This window comes from Mauremys reevesii, linkage group 10, assembly GCF_016161935.1.
Source record: "Mauremys reevesii isolate NIE-2019 linkage group 10, ASM1616193v1, whole genome shotgun sequence".
In the NCBI taxonomy this organism is placed as follows: domain Eukaryota; kingdom Metazoa; phylum Chordata; order Testudines; family Geoemydidae; genus Mauremys; species Mauremys reevesii.
The window spans coordinates 63,783,888-63,802,256 of NC_052632.1; the positions used below are offsets into that span (position 1 = coordinate 63,783,888).

The window sequence follows — 18,369 nt, forward strand, 5'->3', positions numbered from 1 at the left end:
GCTTAATAGGAAAAGTTTGAGTTATACTGATAAAATTAAAATAAACACGTTTGAGTTAATGTAGTGAAAACACATTTATATTTACCCATGATTACATAAATCTTGTTAATTCAGCACAGGCACCACTTATTTATTTCATAGTATAAGGTGACACTCTTATGAGACTATTTGTTTCAAACAGACAAAAGAGGTAGTCTCAAATCATGGATAAAGACACTGACACTCTATTCCTAATTCATGCAGATAAATGAAAATACAGATGTAGCAGATCTCATTTGTTGCACCACATTCCCACTGATGTTACTTAGTTTTAAATGCAAGTGCAAATATTGATTATATTAACGAATGTAGTATTTTGAAATGCATCATTTAAAGAAATATTACTGCGACTATCTCAATTCTAAGATCAGTGCTTTTACAAGGAAGCAGTTCTCTGACCTTGATAAATTCCTGGCATAGACATAATTTTTGGTGCCTGTCTATTCTTGCTATCAGCCACAATTTGTTTTCCTAAACATGCTTTTAAAACTAACTATATTAAATACCGATGGGTAGTATTCTAGCTAAACTTTTTTCTCCAGCATTTTTGTAAACTAGCATCTGTGACAATTAACTTAATGACAACAACTGTCTACTAAGGATAAATGAATGAATTGGATAACACTTAGGTAGCTGGTGCTGAGACAACTTCTTGTAAGAGTTTTCTCCAGTATTCGCCATCAGAGAAGCTGCTTTTCTTTACCACTTGCTGTTTTCCACTTCTAGTGGAAGCCTGAACATTTTGGAGAACTCTTCACTTTTATCGAGTTACCAGTTTGGAACTTAGTTAAATATTATGGTGGCTTAAAAGCTTTGAAATTGGTCAAGAGCAGATGGAGTTTAGCTTTGTTCAGTTACTCTTCAAATCTAGTAAATATGGTTCTTTTGTTGTGAAGGGCAAAAAATTATAGCAGCACTCCTAATATCACCTGAATGTTTTCTCCTTGTACATAATGTGAGGACATAAACTGCAAGGCTAATCTACCAATTGAGGACGCCGCACACTCACTACAACACAAAGCAATATACACAACTTATACGTAATGGTGGTGTCACAAATAAGTTACTGGTGGAAAGTTATGTTGCACATGCATATGGTAGCTGCAGTGACTAACGTTTTGCATCTGCTGAAATTTTCTATCTTAGTTACAATTCCTGGCAATTCAGAACTGGTATACAAGTCACTTTGTCAATGATAACTCCTCTTTTTGGAGGGTTTCCTAGTACTTAAATAGAGATAACGTACATTGTATGATCATAGAGAACTACTGTCAAGCTGATGTGCCAATTAGTATTTAATTATGACTTTATGAATAAGCCAATTTTAAAGTTTGATTGCATTGCCATAATTGATATGTTTTTGATCCTTATTATTTATTATTAACTGTCATGTTGGTGACAACTTAGGGGCTTGTCTAATTGGACCGGGGCAAGCCAGGGTGTGAATTTAGCTTGCACTAGCCTGTTACGGTCTGAATTCTGTGCACGCCCTAGTGATATGTGATAACAGTTAGAGCACTTTGATAATAGAGCGCTCTGACAAACTCTTAATGTGCATCAGCAGGATCCACACAGACAGTTAGACCAGGACAGGCAAATGCAGGGAAGATTCAGACCCTGGCTTGCTGCTTTCTAATTGTTCAAGTAGACAAGTGCTTCGTGAATGGTGGTGAATGGTATTACTAAATAGTGGAGTTTAAAGAAAATAAGAAGATTTCTAGTAAAATCTCAATTGTGTAAGCCATTAAAATTGAATACAAATTCTGGTACTACTTCCTGCAGTTTCTGAATATTGCATAGGAAACTGAATTTTCGTTTGTTAGGTATATTAAGGTTGAACAGTAAATTGACTGGCTGATTTTAAAAGTTAGAGCAGTTAGTTATATTCATGCAACATAAACATTTGCTTACTTAGCTTTTGCAGTGAAGAGCAAGTAATTGCCTTCCAACAAACAAGCATACTTAATTCCTAAATGAAGCATTCAAAGTAACCAGAAGAGGTTTTAAAATGTAATGCAGTTAAAATGCTACTACTGAATGGGATACTATGGAAAGTATTTGAAATTTCTGTACAATAAAAAATAAATTAACATTAGTATTTTATTACTGTGTAAATGAAGTCTTCATCAGACAATTGTGTTAACATTTATAATCTTCTGGTTGAAATGACTACTGTAATTATGATCAGAAACACTCAGTGGAGGTCAGTGAAAGGGAGAATGGTGGAAGGTATTGATGAAAATATTATCTGTGTTGCGTCCAGACATTCTGATAAGTAGCAAATGCCTTATAGCAGCCAATATACTTATGAAGGGGGTTTCCTTTATAACACTTTTGTCTTAATAGTCTCATTACTTTCTGAAAAACTATTCTGAGGGACAGATGTTTTCCTTGCTGGATCTCAGAGGGACACTTTTATGGAAAATTTTGAGAATCCCTTCAGTTGTGTGTGTTAGAGGATGGAAGAAACTTTTTTTCAGAAATGTAAAATGACATATACACTTTTAGTCACCAATAATGCCATAACCATATGAACAAAAAATGCCAGGTTTGTGTCTGAATGGTTGTGGTTGGCCAGGTCTTCATTACCCTCTGTGGTGTGCCCCTCCCCATCCCAAAAAATCCCTCAAACCAAAAATCCTATTATACAGTACTTATGGTTGGCCAGTTCTCTGAATTCCCTTTACTGTCTTCTGTACCCCCATCAAAAACAAAACCTTATTATACAGCAGTTACCTGTAATGAATTGAGCCTGATTCAAAGTCTGCTGAAGTCAGTGGAAGAGACTTTGTTTCTAAGCATGCTTAGGTGGTATATTAATATTTTAGCTATCTCTAATGAATGTCTGGTAAGAGGTATCCATTGTAGCTTTTCCACAAAACTTGAGTCAGTACAGCAAATCTCCTGTTAGGTTCTTAATAGTGTTCTTGATTTTTAAGAACCTATCATATGTTTCTCTATTTGAGTCAACAGTTCATATTATTCTTCAGGGTATCCTTTATCTCTCACATCTTTTGTCTTGGCATCCAGAAAATAGCCTTACCCCTCCTTTTTCTCTTTATCTAGTCATAGTCGCTCAGACACTGGCTTCAGTGCTTGCTTTCAATCATCAGACTATCCATCTCCCTCATTCTGGTCATCTAAATAGCCAAGTGTGAAAATCATCTATTGCAGGTATCATGTCAAATGCCATGCTTATACTTTAGAGTTCTTCAAATGAGAAATTAATGCTTATCCTCAGTTTCTCAAACACCAGATATCAGTGCACTTGTGGTTAGCACTCTGCACATATTTACTTGCATACGACTCTTCTTAAAATAGTGTTGCCACCTGATAATACAGCTTTTCACTTTGTAACTGGTTTTGCGGTTGGTCTAGTCTAACCATTCAAAACCAATCTGTTAGCAGAATCATACATGTTATCCTTTTTATTACTGCAAGGTTTAGGGTGTCGCTTGCTCCGGTTCACTAGATCTGTATTGCCCAGATAGGTCTTTGTAATGCTGATGTCTCATTAATAAGACAAAGGTGAGGTTGTCTCAAGCAAAAAGTAAAACAAAACAAAACCAGATTGTTCAAAACAAGTAACTTATTAATTCCATTCATTTTTAACTATCTTGAATAAATTGCACAATTTATTCTAGTCCACTTCTTAAAATCCATTAACTACTATTGAAAATGTGCATATCTGAAAACTTATGTCATGTAAATATGTATAATATAGCAAATAAACTGCTTGTGTTATACTTTTAATGCTGTTAGCTGCAGAAAATATTGAAACTACTAGCAAGTTCAGTACAGTTGGGTGGTGGTTGAAATTCCAGCGTCTGATTTTAAAAAGTTAGGACTGGCATTCTACAGTTTAAAATTCAAAACTAAAACTGTCAACGCTTCAATTGCAGCATAGACTGTTGCCTAAAGTACCAATGAAGGAAGTTCTTTTGCTTGGAAAAAATCTACTTTATGGTGAGATTTATCATAAATGTTTAGTACTGTGTTCCTCTCCACCACAGGGTACGTGTTCAGTCTTCCATGGTTATTAGGATCTCTATGTTCTCCTAATTCAGTCAACCGATACCAGTAAAAACATTAACATTTAATCACTATCCCAGCAACTAATGTAACCCTGCTGATACTCTTACCATCACGACACTGAGCATGCCGTTTGCTCTTTAGGTGATTGGATTCCAGGGTGGAAATATGGGCTGCTCTTGGAAAACACATCTATCTGTAATAAGTATCCAAGCTCATTACAGATGAAATATTTTAATTCAGTACTGTAAACTGAGGACTAGAGCCCAGAGGCATTTATTCCGTTGTGTGCTTTTCCAGTAACAGTGGTTAACTAGCTTATTTTATAGTGAACTCAATATGCTTTATAGATTTGGCACATAAAACCGGTTAACCTTAAGAAACCTCACTCTTACAAGCTAAACTGATTTCTAAACAGCTTAAATGATCAAACTATCTAGCGAATTAATATCATATTGACTTGCAGCTGATTCAGGTTTGTGGAATTACACTTGTTTTTCCTTTTATATTTTTTCAATTTATTGCTAGTGAGCAGCTACCTCAAAATTACTTTCTCATCAGATTACATGATCTCTAGCAACTACCTTAGTTTGTCAGTTCAGATTTCCTAATCATTAGACAGTAATTGAAACTGAGTTAAAATTAATATTGAATGAATTCTAAAACTAAAAAAACTTCAGAAACCACTTAATATGGACAGTGGTCTTATCTGGTAGTTATCACACACAGTTCAAGCACCTAGAAGCAAGGAGTTAATCAAGAACATCAAATCTTACTGTCCACTTAATGTACTAATTGTACCAAGTGTAGTGAAGTATGTGTCACATTATAACAGTCTTGTGACCCAAATGCTGTCTTTACCAGTAATCTCAAAGTATGAACTCAAAATTGTTGAAAAATGTTATATACTAACAGTATTCAAATACTTTAACTGTCATTCTTTGGAAAAATCATACTCCGGAATGAGGGTTTGGATGCTATGTAAACTGGCTGCATATCAACCTGGATAATTCTGAAATGTGTTAGCTAGTAAGTAGAAGCAAATAGAGGAATGTTGTTTTTGAATATAGCTTCCAGTGTGTTGAGGCTGTGTATTTGCCCTTCTCCACTATCATTCACAGCCTCAGGGTCTTTTTGAAACCCTCGTTGCTCCTGATTTCTCAGTAGCGTAAGTGGTTTCTGTGGCCATTCAGGAGGTTGTGGCTGTTCCTGTCTGAGAAGTAGCTTTATCCTGCTCCCCAATGAAGCAGTTCAGATTGACTGGGAGATGATCCTTTTCCCATTTCTGAACTCTGCAGGGCTGATGGCAGTGCTTTCTGGGTTGAAGGAGCTGGCCTTCAGTATTGGACTTGCATTCTGTCAGGGCAGCTTGTAAGATGTGTATGTGGTTTAGTCTTATCAGACTTGTTTGTGATGTTCCTAATAAAATATCAGTGTTTCTGGAACAACTGCAGTGATTCTCTAGTGTGGTGTGGGAACTCTTGTCACTGGTTTCTTAACTTAGTAAACTAGCACCTAGCTGCTACAGCGAGAAGCACTTCATAAATCAGTAACACATTATTTTAGTGCATATATAAATGCACTTTTCTCCAAACTATGGAGCTGTTAATTTACCGGACTAGATGATTGCAGTGGTCCTTTCTGGTGTTAAAAAATCTGTAAATCTAGTTAGGTGTATTTTTTTTTTTAACAGTTGAGATGAAAAATGTTCCCTGTAAAGCAGAGTGTGTGTTGGGGATGGGGGGGCATTGTGGATATAAATATTGCATATTAACTTAAATTGTTATTTCAGTTAGTCAGAAGCAGGAAGTTGAACAGCACTTAAACAGATGTTCTGTTGAAATCTACAGAATGGTTGGTGGTTTTGGTGTTGGAGGGATGTTTTTAAATGACTAAGCAAATCACGTTAGAGGAAAACCAAGATCAGGGCATGAGAACTGGCTTGAGACCTCTCTACCCCTCACACTTGTAGACTACAAGAGGATGATGAGGTCATGACCTAGAGGTTGAGTGCTTCAGCTTTACAACATTATGATATCAGAAATCACTTCCCCAGTGGATTTATGATTTGCTTGTGTGGTAGCTGTATAAAGATAAGAAAACATAGCCACATTTTAGGACTTAAGTTAATCAGATTTCAGCCTAGTACAAATCTGCAGTCAGGAATGGATCAATATGTTTTCATGCGGTAAAAATAAATCCAATGTTAAACTTGGAGCACCTGTTAATTTTTCACTACATGTTGTAGTGGTTAAATGTAGTCTCTGCTTCTGGCTTCCATACAGAAAATCATACAATAGATACTTTGGGTTTGGACTTAAGTTTTAAATGCCAGTTTAGTTCTATTAAGCACCTTTACTTTCTGACTTCATAAATGCTATTCAACACAATATTAAGATAAACCTGAATGTGTGTCAGTAGTGACTACGTGACAAAAGAGAGTGATGTCTGTAATACAAAGCAAGTCAAATAGCTAAGGATGACTGACTTGCAAAAAACAATATTTTACTCATAAGTAAGGATCCTAGAAATCCATTTGCCATGGAAAAATGCAGAATTTGCGTTTTTACAGATAATCTTCAGGTTTTACGTTTTATGAAAAAATAAAAACATATATTAACTATTAACTAAATTTTACTGAAAGTATCAGTGTCACTTATTCAATACACGCAACCTCCCCTTCTGTGGTTGATTTTTGAATGCACTTTAAATTTACACAGCTAAACATACTCCAATAAACCTCTGGCATATAGAGGTTACTCAGTGGCATAAAGGGATTTGTGTTTTAATGCATTTCAAATTTCACTTGAGCCGCGAGGACTATCTCTGAAAGTGAGTAATGTTAATATAAAAGCAAAAATTGCTTTTATATTATTATTTGTGCACTTAAAAAAAAACAATTTTCTGAAAAAATAAAATACATACATATGTATATGTAAGAAATACAAATAGTAATTGTATTTTTTTTATTATAATGATTGAGACACTTTTAGGCTTTGAACTTGCTTAAAAATGGTAAATATGTCAATAAGACATTATGTTCAACTGATATGTGTGTGTATATTGTGGCTAGGGAACAAAAGTTCAGCATTTCATTTTAATCATGGAAAACACTGATTTTTATATTTTTATTGGATAATTTTGTGGGCTTTTTATCATGGGAAGACTAGTATCCCTGCTTATAAGCTTATTTACCCAATTTCTTAAACTTAAACAAAATGTAGAATATAGAACTAGCAGTTGATCAATCTTTTCTAAATGCTTCTTGTATGCTTCAGTAAGGTACCTTGACCAAGCTTTCAGCAGATTTGAAAACCATTAGCCATGGTCTTGTTGATCCTAGAAGCTTGCCTTTTGGCTGAGCTAATAGGAAGAATTGCAGTTAGCTATGTTGCCTGTTGTGAAATGTATTGCATATTTTTACTTTAAGCCAAATGGCTGTGCCGAATTTTCAAACAAACGGAGTTGCTTCTGAGGTAACCTTGCATAGCTCCATTAATTTTTAGCTGTTGTATCTTTCAACCATGGAATCCGTCCTAAATTAAAATGGCGAGGGGGCATTAACTAGAACTAAGACAACTTAACACATACTTTTTAACAGAATGAACTTGTTTGTATTTGGTACATATACTGCTAACTTCTATAAGGTCTCTTTACACATGGATTCAGCAAGATTAAGGCTACAATTATATCATGGAGGTCACGGAAGTCACAGACTCCGTGATTTCCATTGACCTCCATGACATTTTCTGCTCCCAGACAGTCTCCCTCCCTCTACCCCCCCCAACCCCTGACAGCTCCCAACCTGTGCAATGGTGGGGGCACCCTGCAGCTGCCCAGCATGGTGGGTACCCTGCATCTCCCACTCCCCAGAGCAGCAGAGGACCCCCAGAGCTCCCAGTGACCACAGTAGTGGGGGACCTGGGAGCCCCAGTAGCAGTGGATGCTGAACCCGCCTCTCTATTTTGTCAGGGATATTTTTAGTGAAAGTTGTGGAAAGGTCACGGGCTTCCATGAATTTTTGTTTATTGCCCATGACCTGTTTATGACTCTTACTAAAAATATCTGTGACAAAACCTTAGCCTTAATCATGATACATACCTTGCAGAATTTTTTATAACTCTAAATGTTTTTCTTCGTTTTTGAGGTGCAAATATACTATAAACATGCATAACTAGGTCAAACACAATATAGTAGTGTGCACTTAAATTGTTACTGTCAGTTAAAAAATGGAGCACTTAAACAAGGTTACCCTGCTCTTAGTTCCTAGAGAACTTAGTGTACAGATTTTCTATGTAAAAATGTCTTTCTCATAAAACAGACCCAGTTATTCAAATATTATGTTTGCCATAGTATATAAAAATCTTGATTCAAAATATAGTCTTGAGTTTGCAAACTAAAATCAGTGAACAGAATGGTTCTGGATGAAGGCTCAGAATGAAAAACAAAATCTTTTAACCATCAGTTTGAATCCAGACGTGCTCCCCAAAGTTGTAGTGATTTCTGACTTCTAATGGAAAAAACATAACCAAATAATATAGACCTTTGAGTGGGCTCATGAAAAGGGGGTACATACCTACCAAACTTTTTATCATAACCCTCCCTAGATTTGCTCACTGCTCACTACTTCCCTGATGTCCAGTATTGTGGGAGATACTGTGGAGCAGAATGGAAAATTTCTTACCAATAATTTCCTTTCTGCTAGCAGTGTCTCCTACAACTCTACCCACCTTGGATGAGGCAAGGGTCAGATATTAAGTGGAATTGTTGTCATAGGACTGTTTCCTTGGTCTAATGTACTTCATTCTCTGGGATATTTTGTTAATAATGTTATGCAAGTTCAAGTGCAAACGTTTCCAGTTGCACCCTCCCATTAATGGAATCTTTCTCCCTTCCATTACTGCACAGCCAGGGCTTCCTCAGCAGTGGAGCTTGGGCTGAAGGCGGAGCTGGGGCTAGTGACTTTGGAATAACATTCTGGTGGTGGTGGTGGTGTTTTTTGGACCTTATTGAAAAAAGTCCAGCCATACCAATGGAAATCTCATTAATGAAAGAAACAAAATAGCTTGTAGATGTTGAGTTCAGATGTTCAGAGCTCCTGGACAGTAAATGTGACAGAATGCATTCCATTTATAATCTCAAGCATCACTTGGCTTCTTTCTTAACAGAATTGTTATTTGTGTGTGCAGTATATACACCTCTCTCTTATATAGTAAACTGTTATGCAAATGGAGACTTGTGCTTCTAACGTGGAGTGGCATGGATTTTATAAAATTAAAAACCCTTCAGGTCATCCTGTTCTGTTTTCTGGCTTACTGCATGCTGAAGCTAACAATTTTAACCAGATAGATCATAAAGAGAGGCACTATTTAAATACGAATCAAAATTATGAAAAACGTACTTTCCATTACATAGGCCTGATCTACACCTACAACTTAGGATGACCTTTGTACATTGTTCATTGTGAATTTTTCTCACCATCTGAGAGATGTAGGTAAGCAGACCTAAGCCTTGGTGTAGACGCTGCTAGGTCGACTGAAGAATTCTTCTGTCGATCTAGCTGCTGCCTCTCAAAGAGGGTGGATTAACTACGTCAATGGAAACCCCCCTTTCATCACTGTAGCAAGTGTTTGCACTATAGACCTCCAGCACCATAGCTGTGCCTCTGTAGTGTAGACGTGTCTGTAGTTTTCATAGTTTAGAGGGGGCAGCTTTTATTTGGCCAGATCTCTCATTATTCTCCATTTAAAATACTATAAGCTCTCTGTTTTTAAGCTTTCCAATTCCATTCAATGTAGATAGGGACAGAGGGGCTGGGGAAGTTGTGGGTAGAGGAGGAAGAGGCAGAGCTGCAATACATTAACAGCTGACTCCTATAGTCCCCCTCTCCAGCATATTTACGCTAGTGCTTCTTGACTCCTTCCACACTGTAATCAACTCTTAATTACTTAACTGCTTTTATGCAGTACCAATAAATTACTGGATTATTTTGAAATTTGTATGTACTTTTCACATTTTCTTTCCTATTTTAATAACACTAGGCATATCGGTTTTAGAGCAAGTCAGTAAGATAATGAACATTTACTTTAAAATAATTGCACATCATGGAACGAGCTAGCTGATGGGATACTCCCTACATCTTGTGATTTTTAAATTATTAGTGGGACTGAAGCTTTCCGTTGCTAGTCACCCTAGACTAGTACTGCTCCTGGCTACCTTAGAGAATCAGTGTGGTGTTAAGCTTTATAATAGAGAACTGTATGGCATAAGTTTGCTAGTGACACTTCTCCTTTTTGCCTCAGGTTATTTCTTATGAGGGTAATGGACATACCATATCTCAATTTGGAAGGACCAGACTGTAAGTAATTTTCATTTTACCTTGATCTTACTACTGTTCTGGTTAAAAAGGTCCTCTGTAGAAGCAAGTGTAAGACAGTATTATTTCATGGGTAGAGAATGGGACTTAAATTGCAGCTGAGCTCTTATCGACTCTTATCAAGTGGCATTAATGTACTGCTTCTCCATTTTATAAAAAAAAAAGTAACCATCCTTGTTACTTTGGATGAAGGATCTGCAGTATACAGTAAATACTATTGAAACAGGTTTTGTCTAGATCAGTCTGGACTCCTTGTGGGTTCCAAGTTTAATATAGTTGAAGATAACAGCTTTGAGTCATATTCTATCCTTGATCTATGCACAAGTGAAGTGGCCCAAATTAAAGTTTGCGGTCTTAAATAGCCATTTTGTCTCATCTCTTGCAATAAGTAAAGGATGCAAGGTAGTGATTGTTCAGTAGATTGACAACTTCACTTCAAAGTTCACCAAAAATGTGTTTAGCCTAAATGTAAGGATTTTCAGGCCAAAGGATATTTTGGTGAAATTAGATGGGGGTTGAAATTAGGCCTTCACATAGAATCAGTTTTACCTTGATTCTGGATTAAAAAACCATAGAATGCTAATGAATAATTATTTATTTTTTATTAAGGCTATTGAGCCAGAGGTTCATTTTCACGCCAGGTTATAACTTCAGGACGGAAAGCATTGCATGGACCCTATCATCCTTACAAACATTAGAGATCTGAACCTTTCATGATTTGATTTATTTGGTTAAAAATATGGGAAGGTTTGGTCCTTGATTAAATAGAGGCTTAAAAATTCTTCATCCCTGTGATTAAGGTTTTCTTTAAAAACCATTGGAGTCCTACAGCTTTGTCCAGATACTTGAAAAACACAAGTCTGTTTGTAGTCTTAATATGCACTACAGCAATAGTAAATATATAATCCACAATAAAAGAGTGGTAAAAGACTAATTTCATGTCAGGACTAGACTTTTTAATAAGTATTTTAACATAGAAAAGGTTGATTTATATAAATACCCACAGAAGTTTTAGTTTTTTAGGAGGAAAAAAAATTATCAGTGACTTTGAAACATATCACTCAAGAGAAACATTTTGCTTTTGCCCCCAAAATAAAACTTCCTGATAATAGCCATTTCTCCTCCTTTTTTTTAAGATTTTTTTTTCTGTGCACTGAATAATTCTGACTAAAAATAGCCTTTTGTAACTACAGCCTTTTGATGGTAGCGTCATTAAATTCACTGACTGGAGGGAAGTACTTCAGAGAGAAGTTTAATTTGAGAAGGTTGTAAGGGAGATCAATAGCAATTTATGAATATAGTATATGACCTAGTTACTGGGATAGTTACAGCGTGGCTTTATTGGTGTGATTATTGTATGTTGGTTTAGTTTGATAGTAGTCAGTTGGGAAATAAGCAACCTCAATGTAAAGATTTTTAGGATCATTAAGAGACAATGCCTGAGCTACTAAGCTGTGAAGTTGGTACTGCTAGATGCCAGCAAAATTACAAAACTAAGTCTGACTGCCAAAAGGATCCTAAGGGTGTGTCTACACAGCAGCTGGGAGTTGTGATTCCCAAAGGGAGTAAATATACACATTCTAGCTCTGCACAAGCTTGCACATTAAAAAGAGCAGTGTGGCTGTGACGCCACAAGTAATGGCTTGGGCTAGCCACCCATGTACTTACCCAGGACATCAGGTGGGATTGTACTCGGGTGACTAGCTTGACTGCCATGGCCACAATGCCATTTTTAGTACTCTAGCTCAAATAGAGCTAGCATGTGTATGTCCACTTGTGCTGGGAATCAGCCAGCTGCTGTGTAGACACCTTAAATGATTAAAAATTCACTTTAGAGAGGGGGAGGCAGTTGTTAGGGAGCTGTTCAGGGGAAACAAACTGACTGCTGGAGGATCTGAAGTAGTTAGGCCTTAAACTTCCATGGTATGGTAACCTTAGGTGGGTAGACATGCTTTGTTCCTACTAAAAAGATTTAACAATACTTTGGTTTGCGAAAGCTGTTTGGTCTCCTGTATTATCCATTGGTCTCAGGCTCCTGGAGGGAAGACTTGCAGGTGCCTAAAGCACTTGAGCCTGCTGGGTAAGCACAGTTGATCAATGGGATGATGTGGCCCAGGACCTATCGTAGGAGTGGAAGAATCCTATGATTCCACTCAACAGAAATAAAGGCCCAAGGCCTCATATCTGAAGAGAGTGCACTTAGAGTCCAGAGATGCAGCTAGTTCTGCAACTGACAGAAGTTACAGAGGAATTCAGTAACCCATCCTCAATCTCAAGAAGTGATGAATATGAAGAGGCTTTCACAGCAGTTACACTTGGTTACTTTTGTATTAAGAACACTATATAAAACAACGGTTGCTGGTGAAATGACTGAAACATTCCTATCCTGGCTAGGCATTGGTGTTCATCAGAAGGACGTTACAATATAGGGGGTAAAATTTAAGAATAAAAACATGTGGTAAGGTTCATTTATTAAGGGCCATAAACATTTTATTCTATCTTATTTGGAAACAGATGCTATTCAGACCTTTATCTTGAACTGGGAAATTTAGAGTTCTAATGCTAGACTAATTGAGTTGCAAAAATTAAATAAAACCCTTTGAAATATTCACCATCAACTGTTTCACAACAAGAAATAGATCTTCTTTAAACTAGTTTATGAAATTTGAATTTTTTGCCTTAGCTCTAGTTTGTACTGTACTTTAAGTGTGGCTATTTTCAGCAGTAACATTTCTTAGTGTACAGTTTTGTGCTTTTCCTTTATAGTAGAGTTACACTTGTCAGGGCAATATTTTTTATTATATCTGCAGCTTTAGCATAAGTGTATTTAATTCAAATTACCTTTTTTGTCTGGTGATCTTTGATCTATTGATTGGTTTCCAAGATACTAACACATAATGGAGTGCATAAATTAAATATTTTTTTACAAAAACTTCATTGGAGTGCATTTTCTTTATTATCAAATACATTTCTATAAATATTAAAATCTTATTCTGAAAGGCTGAATTACCCCATTTATGTCCCACCTGAAGCTATCATCATCTCAGTAGTTTCCGTAGAAATGATGGATTTTTTTATACAGAGCTGATTGAATTGAGGGAGAGCAGCAGGGTAGGTGTCTTTAAAAACAGTTACTGTTTTCATACAAATCTTAGGCTAAGATGAGTATGCCACAAATTGAAATTGCTGACACTACTTATGACACCAAGCACTACCCACACTGTTCATTTTTGGTGTTCAGTGTAACAGTCTAATTATCGAATTTAACTGGCATAAATCAATTGTAACTCCACTGAAATCAGTGGGTGAAATCTTGTATAAGCAGCAGTTCTGAAAGTTGACAGAGCAAAAGCTTAAAATATGAAACTGCTTGTACATTGCAAAATACTGTACAGACCAAAACGAAGTTGAATTTTAAAATTAAAGTACTCATTCTTCTTTTAAAAAAAAATCCCAGATTTATAAGGAATTCTTAATAATAATTTTTAGTAAGGTACTCATGGAGAGTATACTAGAAATGCTAAGCTGCTTCCTTAGCACAGTTTTGCAGTGGTGGGAATTGCATTCAACTTTACATTCTTGGTTTAAACCAACGTCTATGATGGTTAAGTAATGTGTGTTCTCCCGAACAACTTGGAGCAATCCAAAATATTACTTTAGATTAAATCCTAGGGTTATATGGATTTGGAAGGAAGCAGCAGACATCAGGGAGAATGTTGGCATCAGTGGATTATATTTGCCACTTGCGGTTGTCCCAATAGTAGGCATTCCAGACAAATTCCCTGATCTCTTTTGAGGGCCAGAGTAGACAGATTGACATTGGGTAGCAAGGAATGAACAAAGTAAAACAGAATGAGGCAATGTCCAGTAATTCTTACATCAAGGACATAAGCCACAGAGGATAAATTCTGGATGTTTTGTATGTATAAAAGTGACAAATAGTATAAATTACCTGCACCTTAAAGTATTAGTATCCCATTCTTTTCTCTTTTAATGGATAAGGAAATAACAGAATGTGAGTATCCAAGAATTAAACAAAGTTGCTTTCATTACAGTCATGCACAAATTCAATAAGTTTATGGAGGGAGTGCTGTGAAAGCTGTATGTTCAGCCAAATCCTGCATTTTCCCTTTGTCTTTTATTTGGCTTTCAGTAAATTATTTTCACTGCATGCCTAGGGTTCCTGGCATACAGTTAACTTTTCCATCCTACTTGTGTCCTTCCCCTCTATCAGTAGTATAAGGAAACAGGTCATTTGTTTCCCAATTTTAACGTGAATGGGATAAATCACATGAGGAGGAGGAGGATTGTTTTATATTCTAATTTGTATTTGGTACTGTGTGAAAACATAATTAAGAACGGTTTTACAGCAAGTTTCGTTTCCTTGAATTTGGTGCAAAAGAGATGTAAGACTGGATTTTCATAATTACATATGAACAATGCTGGGTAAAAAAGGCATGTACGCAATTTGTGAGCAGTTACTGCTTCATGCACAGTTGCTTCAAATGCATATACAAATGAGCCAGTGTGATTTTAAGTAGTAATTTTCATGCATAATTACAGTAATTGTAACTCACTTCAGTTAGTAACTGCATGCAGTTCTGAAAATCATGCACCAGTTTTCTGTAATGAGTAGTTGCCACTCTAGCAGTTCAAGTATACATTTTAGTTCTTTCTGATACACTGAACAATTCAAACCTATATGAATACCTGACAGCATTATTAAATGCATTCTTATCTTGCAGTGCAGCCAAAACGAGACCATGTTCTTCATGTTACATTTCCCAAAGAGTGGAAGACTAGTGATCTTTACCAGCTTTTCAGTGCCTTTGGTAAGTAATGCATCTCGGTCCCTGTCTGCCTAGGAAACTGTCCTGCTTTTGATAATCGTGGTCTTGAACAGATCTGTCTGTACCCTTTAACCATGATTGTAGACTGTTCAGCTGTTAGAGTAGACAATGCTAAATCATGATTAGCCTATAGCATATTTGTTTCATGGGTGTTGGACATCTAGCTATATCATCCTTGTGGGCCTTAGGTTTTTCAAGATGTACTCTGCAGCATTGGGGGAGAAAGGGAGAAGTAGATGTGAAAGTTGACCCAGGGTTTGGGGAATTTGTGGAATGAACTGAGTGGAGGGAAAGGAGTAAGGATTATGGAGAAGAGGATGATGGTGATCATAGTGTCAGTGAAGGGAAGGAGAATGTTGAGGTAAGGTGCACTTCAGTTAAGGAGGGAAGGAGGTGGCTAAGAGGAGCAAAGAAGTCTTTAATCAGTGGATTGAAGATTATGGAAGGAATGAGACAGAGGGGGAAAGTGTACAGTACTAAATAAGGAAAAAGTAGTAATCTGAATACAGTAGATGAGTGATATTTGAGGAGGGAGCATTGCCTGGTGAAGGCAAGGTTAAGAGTGGCCAAGACAGTGATTAAGTAGATTGATCTAGCCAAGAATTGAATAAGGAAATGAGAGTAGAGTTGCTGAAATCCTCAACATGAAAGCTGAAGTCAGCAGAAGTGCAGGATTTGGATGAAAGGATATTGCAAATCAGAAGTCAGCCTTCCCTGCCTCCAGCAGAAGTTTTATGTATTCTGATGTGAGAATGGGAAGAGGAAAAATAGAGTTGTTTTGAGCAAAGAAGGCAAGATGTAATTGAGATGGGAAAGGAGTGAAGGTAAAAGTCATGGTGAGGGATGGCCAGGTCTGGTGAGGTTGAAATTCAATAAAGCTAGTAGTCATTAATCAGGGGGCTATTAGCAACTGCTCAGCAGGGTTCTGTGCAGTGGAGCTCATACTTCAATCCTGGTGTGCTTGTCCATGGGTTCTTGGCTGCATGTGTTTTGAAAAGACAGAGCTGCGTATCCTACATATGATAGTCTGGATGTTTTGGAATACGGAACAATAGGGAGAATGGGAACAACCTTCATACCAACTATTTATTCACTATGTATAGTGTGTATATATAGCACAACCTTCATTATCCAAAGCTTCATTTGGAGCTTCATGTTCATTGTTAGATTATAAAGCAGAGGGAACACTTGTGATAATCAAATCTGACTATCTGTGTAACACAGACCATAAGACTCCCCTGAATTAACTCCTGCTTGTATTAGAACATATGTTCTAGAAAAACATCCTATCTTGATCTAAGTTTCCAGAGAGAGAGAATCCTGCACAGCCCTTGGTAAATTCCAATAGTTAATTGCCTCCCACTGATTTAAAAAAAAATATTGTACCTTATTTCCAATCTAAACCTGCCCATTGTCAACCTGCAGCCATTGGATCTTGTTATGCCTTGTCTGCTAGATGGAAGATCCTTTCATTGTCAAGTTTCTGTTCCCTAATAGGTATTTAGAGACTGTGATCAAGTTAATCTTCAATCTTCTGTTTGATAAGCTAAATAGATTGAGCCCCTTGAGTTTTTTCAATAAGACAAGTTTTTCCAATCCGTTAATCATTATTGTAGCTCTTCTCTGAACCCTTACCCATTTTTCAACATCTTTCTTGAATTGTGGACACCATAACTGGACACAATATTCCAGCAGTGCTAGCACCAGTGCCAAATACAGCAGCGATAATTTATTCCTATTCAGTATTCCCTTGTTTGTACATCAATGGATCACATTAGCCCTTTTGGCCACAGCGTTGCACTGGGAACTCATATTTAGCTGACGATCTGCCATGACTCTCAAGTCCATTTCAGAGTCGCTGTTTCCCAAGATAGAGTCCCTCATCCTTAAAGGATGGCTTGCATTCTTTATTCCTAGGGTACGTCTGTATTACCCGCCGGATTGGCGGGTAGTGTTCGATGTATCAGGGATCGATTTATCGCGTCTAGTCTGGACGCAATAAATCGATTCGCTAATCGACACCCGTACTCCACCTCGACAGGAGGAGTAAGCGGAGTCGACGGGGGAGCCGCGGCAGTCGACTCGCCGCCGTGATGACAGCCAGGTAAGTTGAGCTAAGATACTTTGACTTCAGCTACGTATCTTAGTTCGAACCCCCCCCCCCCCCCGCTAGTGTAGCGTAGGCCTTAGATGTATGACCTTACATTTGGCTTTATTGAAATGCACATTGTTTGCTTTTGCCCAGTTTACCAAGTGATCCAGATTGCTCTATGTGAGTGACCTGTCCTCTGTTATTTACTACTCCCCCCGTCTTCGCCGTCTGGCAACTTTATCAGGCATGACTTTTAATTCTAGGTCACAGGGAAAAAATGTTAAATAGCATAAGGCAAAGATATAAAAAATAACATAAGTCCTCTCAGGACACTGTTGGAAACCCACCCAATTACTGATGATTCCCTATTTAAAATTTTGAGACCTGATAGCCAGTTTTTAATCCATTTAGTTTGTGCTAATGTTTATTTTGAGTCATTCAAGTTTTTAACCAAAATATCATGCAGTACCAAGTCAAATGCCTTACAGAAGTCTATATTAGATGGATACTATTATCTTTATCAATCAAACTTTTAATCTCATAAAGAACATATCAGGTTACACAATCTATTTTCCATAAACCTCTGATTGGTATTATATTAGCTGCCTTTTTTTCTTTTTTAATTCTATTATTAACTATTAATTTTTTATTATCCTTTCTGTTAGTTTGGCAAAGGTCAATATCATGCTGATAGACCTGTTATTGCCTGGGTCATCCCATTACCTTTTCAAAAATATTGTCACAACATTTGCTTTGTCAGTCCTGTGGAACTTCCACAGTATTTGAAGACTTACTGAAAATTAGCATTCAGGGTCCCTTCCAGTTCTGAGATAGGTATATCTCCATATATTATTTATTTTATTATATTATATTTTATATTATATTATTTTTTTGCATGAGTGTTCAGATACACTTATTTGTTTATAGAATTCTATTGAAAGTGTATAAAATTGTTACATATATCATACAAAGTTAGATCC

General features: G+C 36.9%; 1 protein-coding gene across 3 annotated transcripts in view; it reads left to right on the plus strand.

Moving 5' to 3' along the window:
- Positions 1–18,369, plus strand: part of PARN (poly(A)-specific ribonuclease) — a 158,316-nt gene that overhangs the window by 33,936 nt on the left and 106,011 nt on the right. For all 3 annotated transcript variants that reach the window (XM_039491475.1, XM_039491473.1, XM_039491474.1), the window contains exons 19-20: positions 10,374–10,429; positions 15,193–15,279. In XM_039491475.1, coding sequence (XP_039347409.1) covers positions 10,374–10,429; positions 15,193–15,279 — 143 coding nt within the window. The remainder of the gene's footprint in view (positions 1–10,373; positions 10,430–15,192; positions 15,280–18,369) is intronic.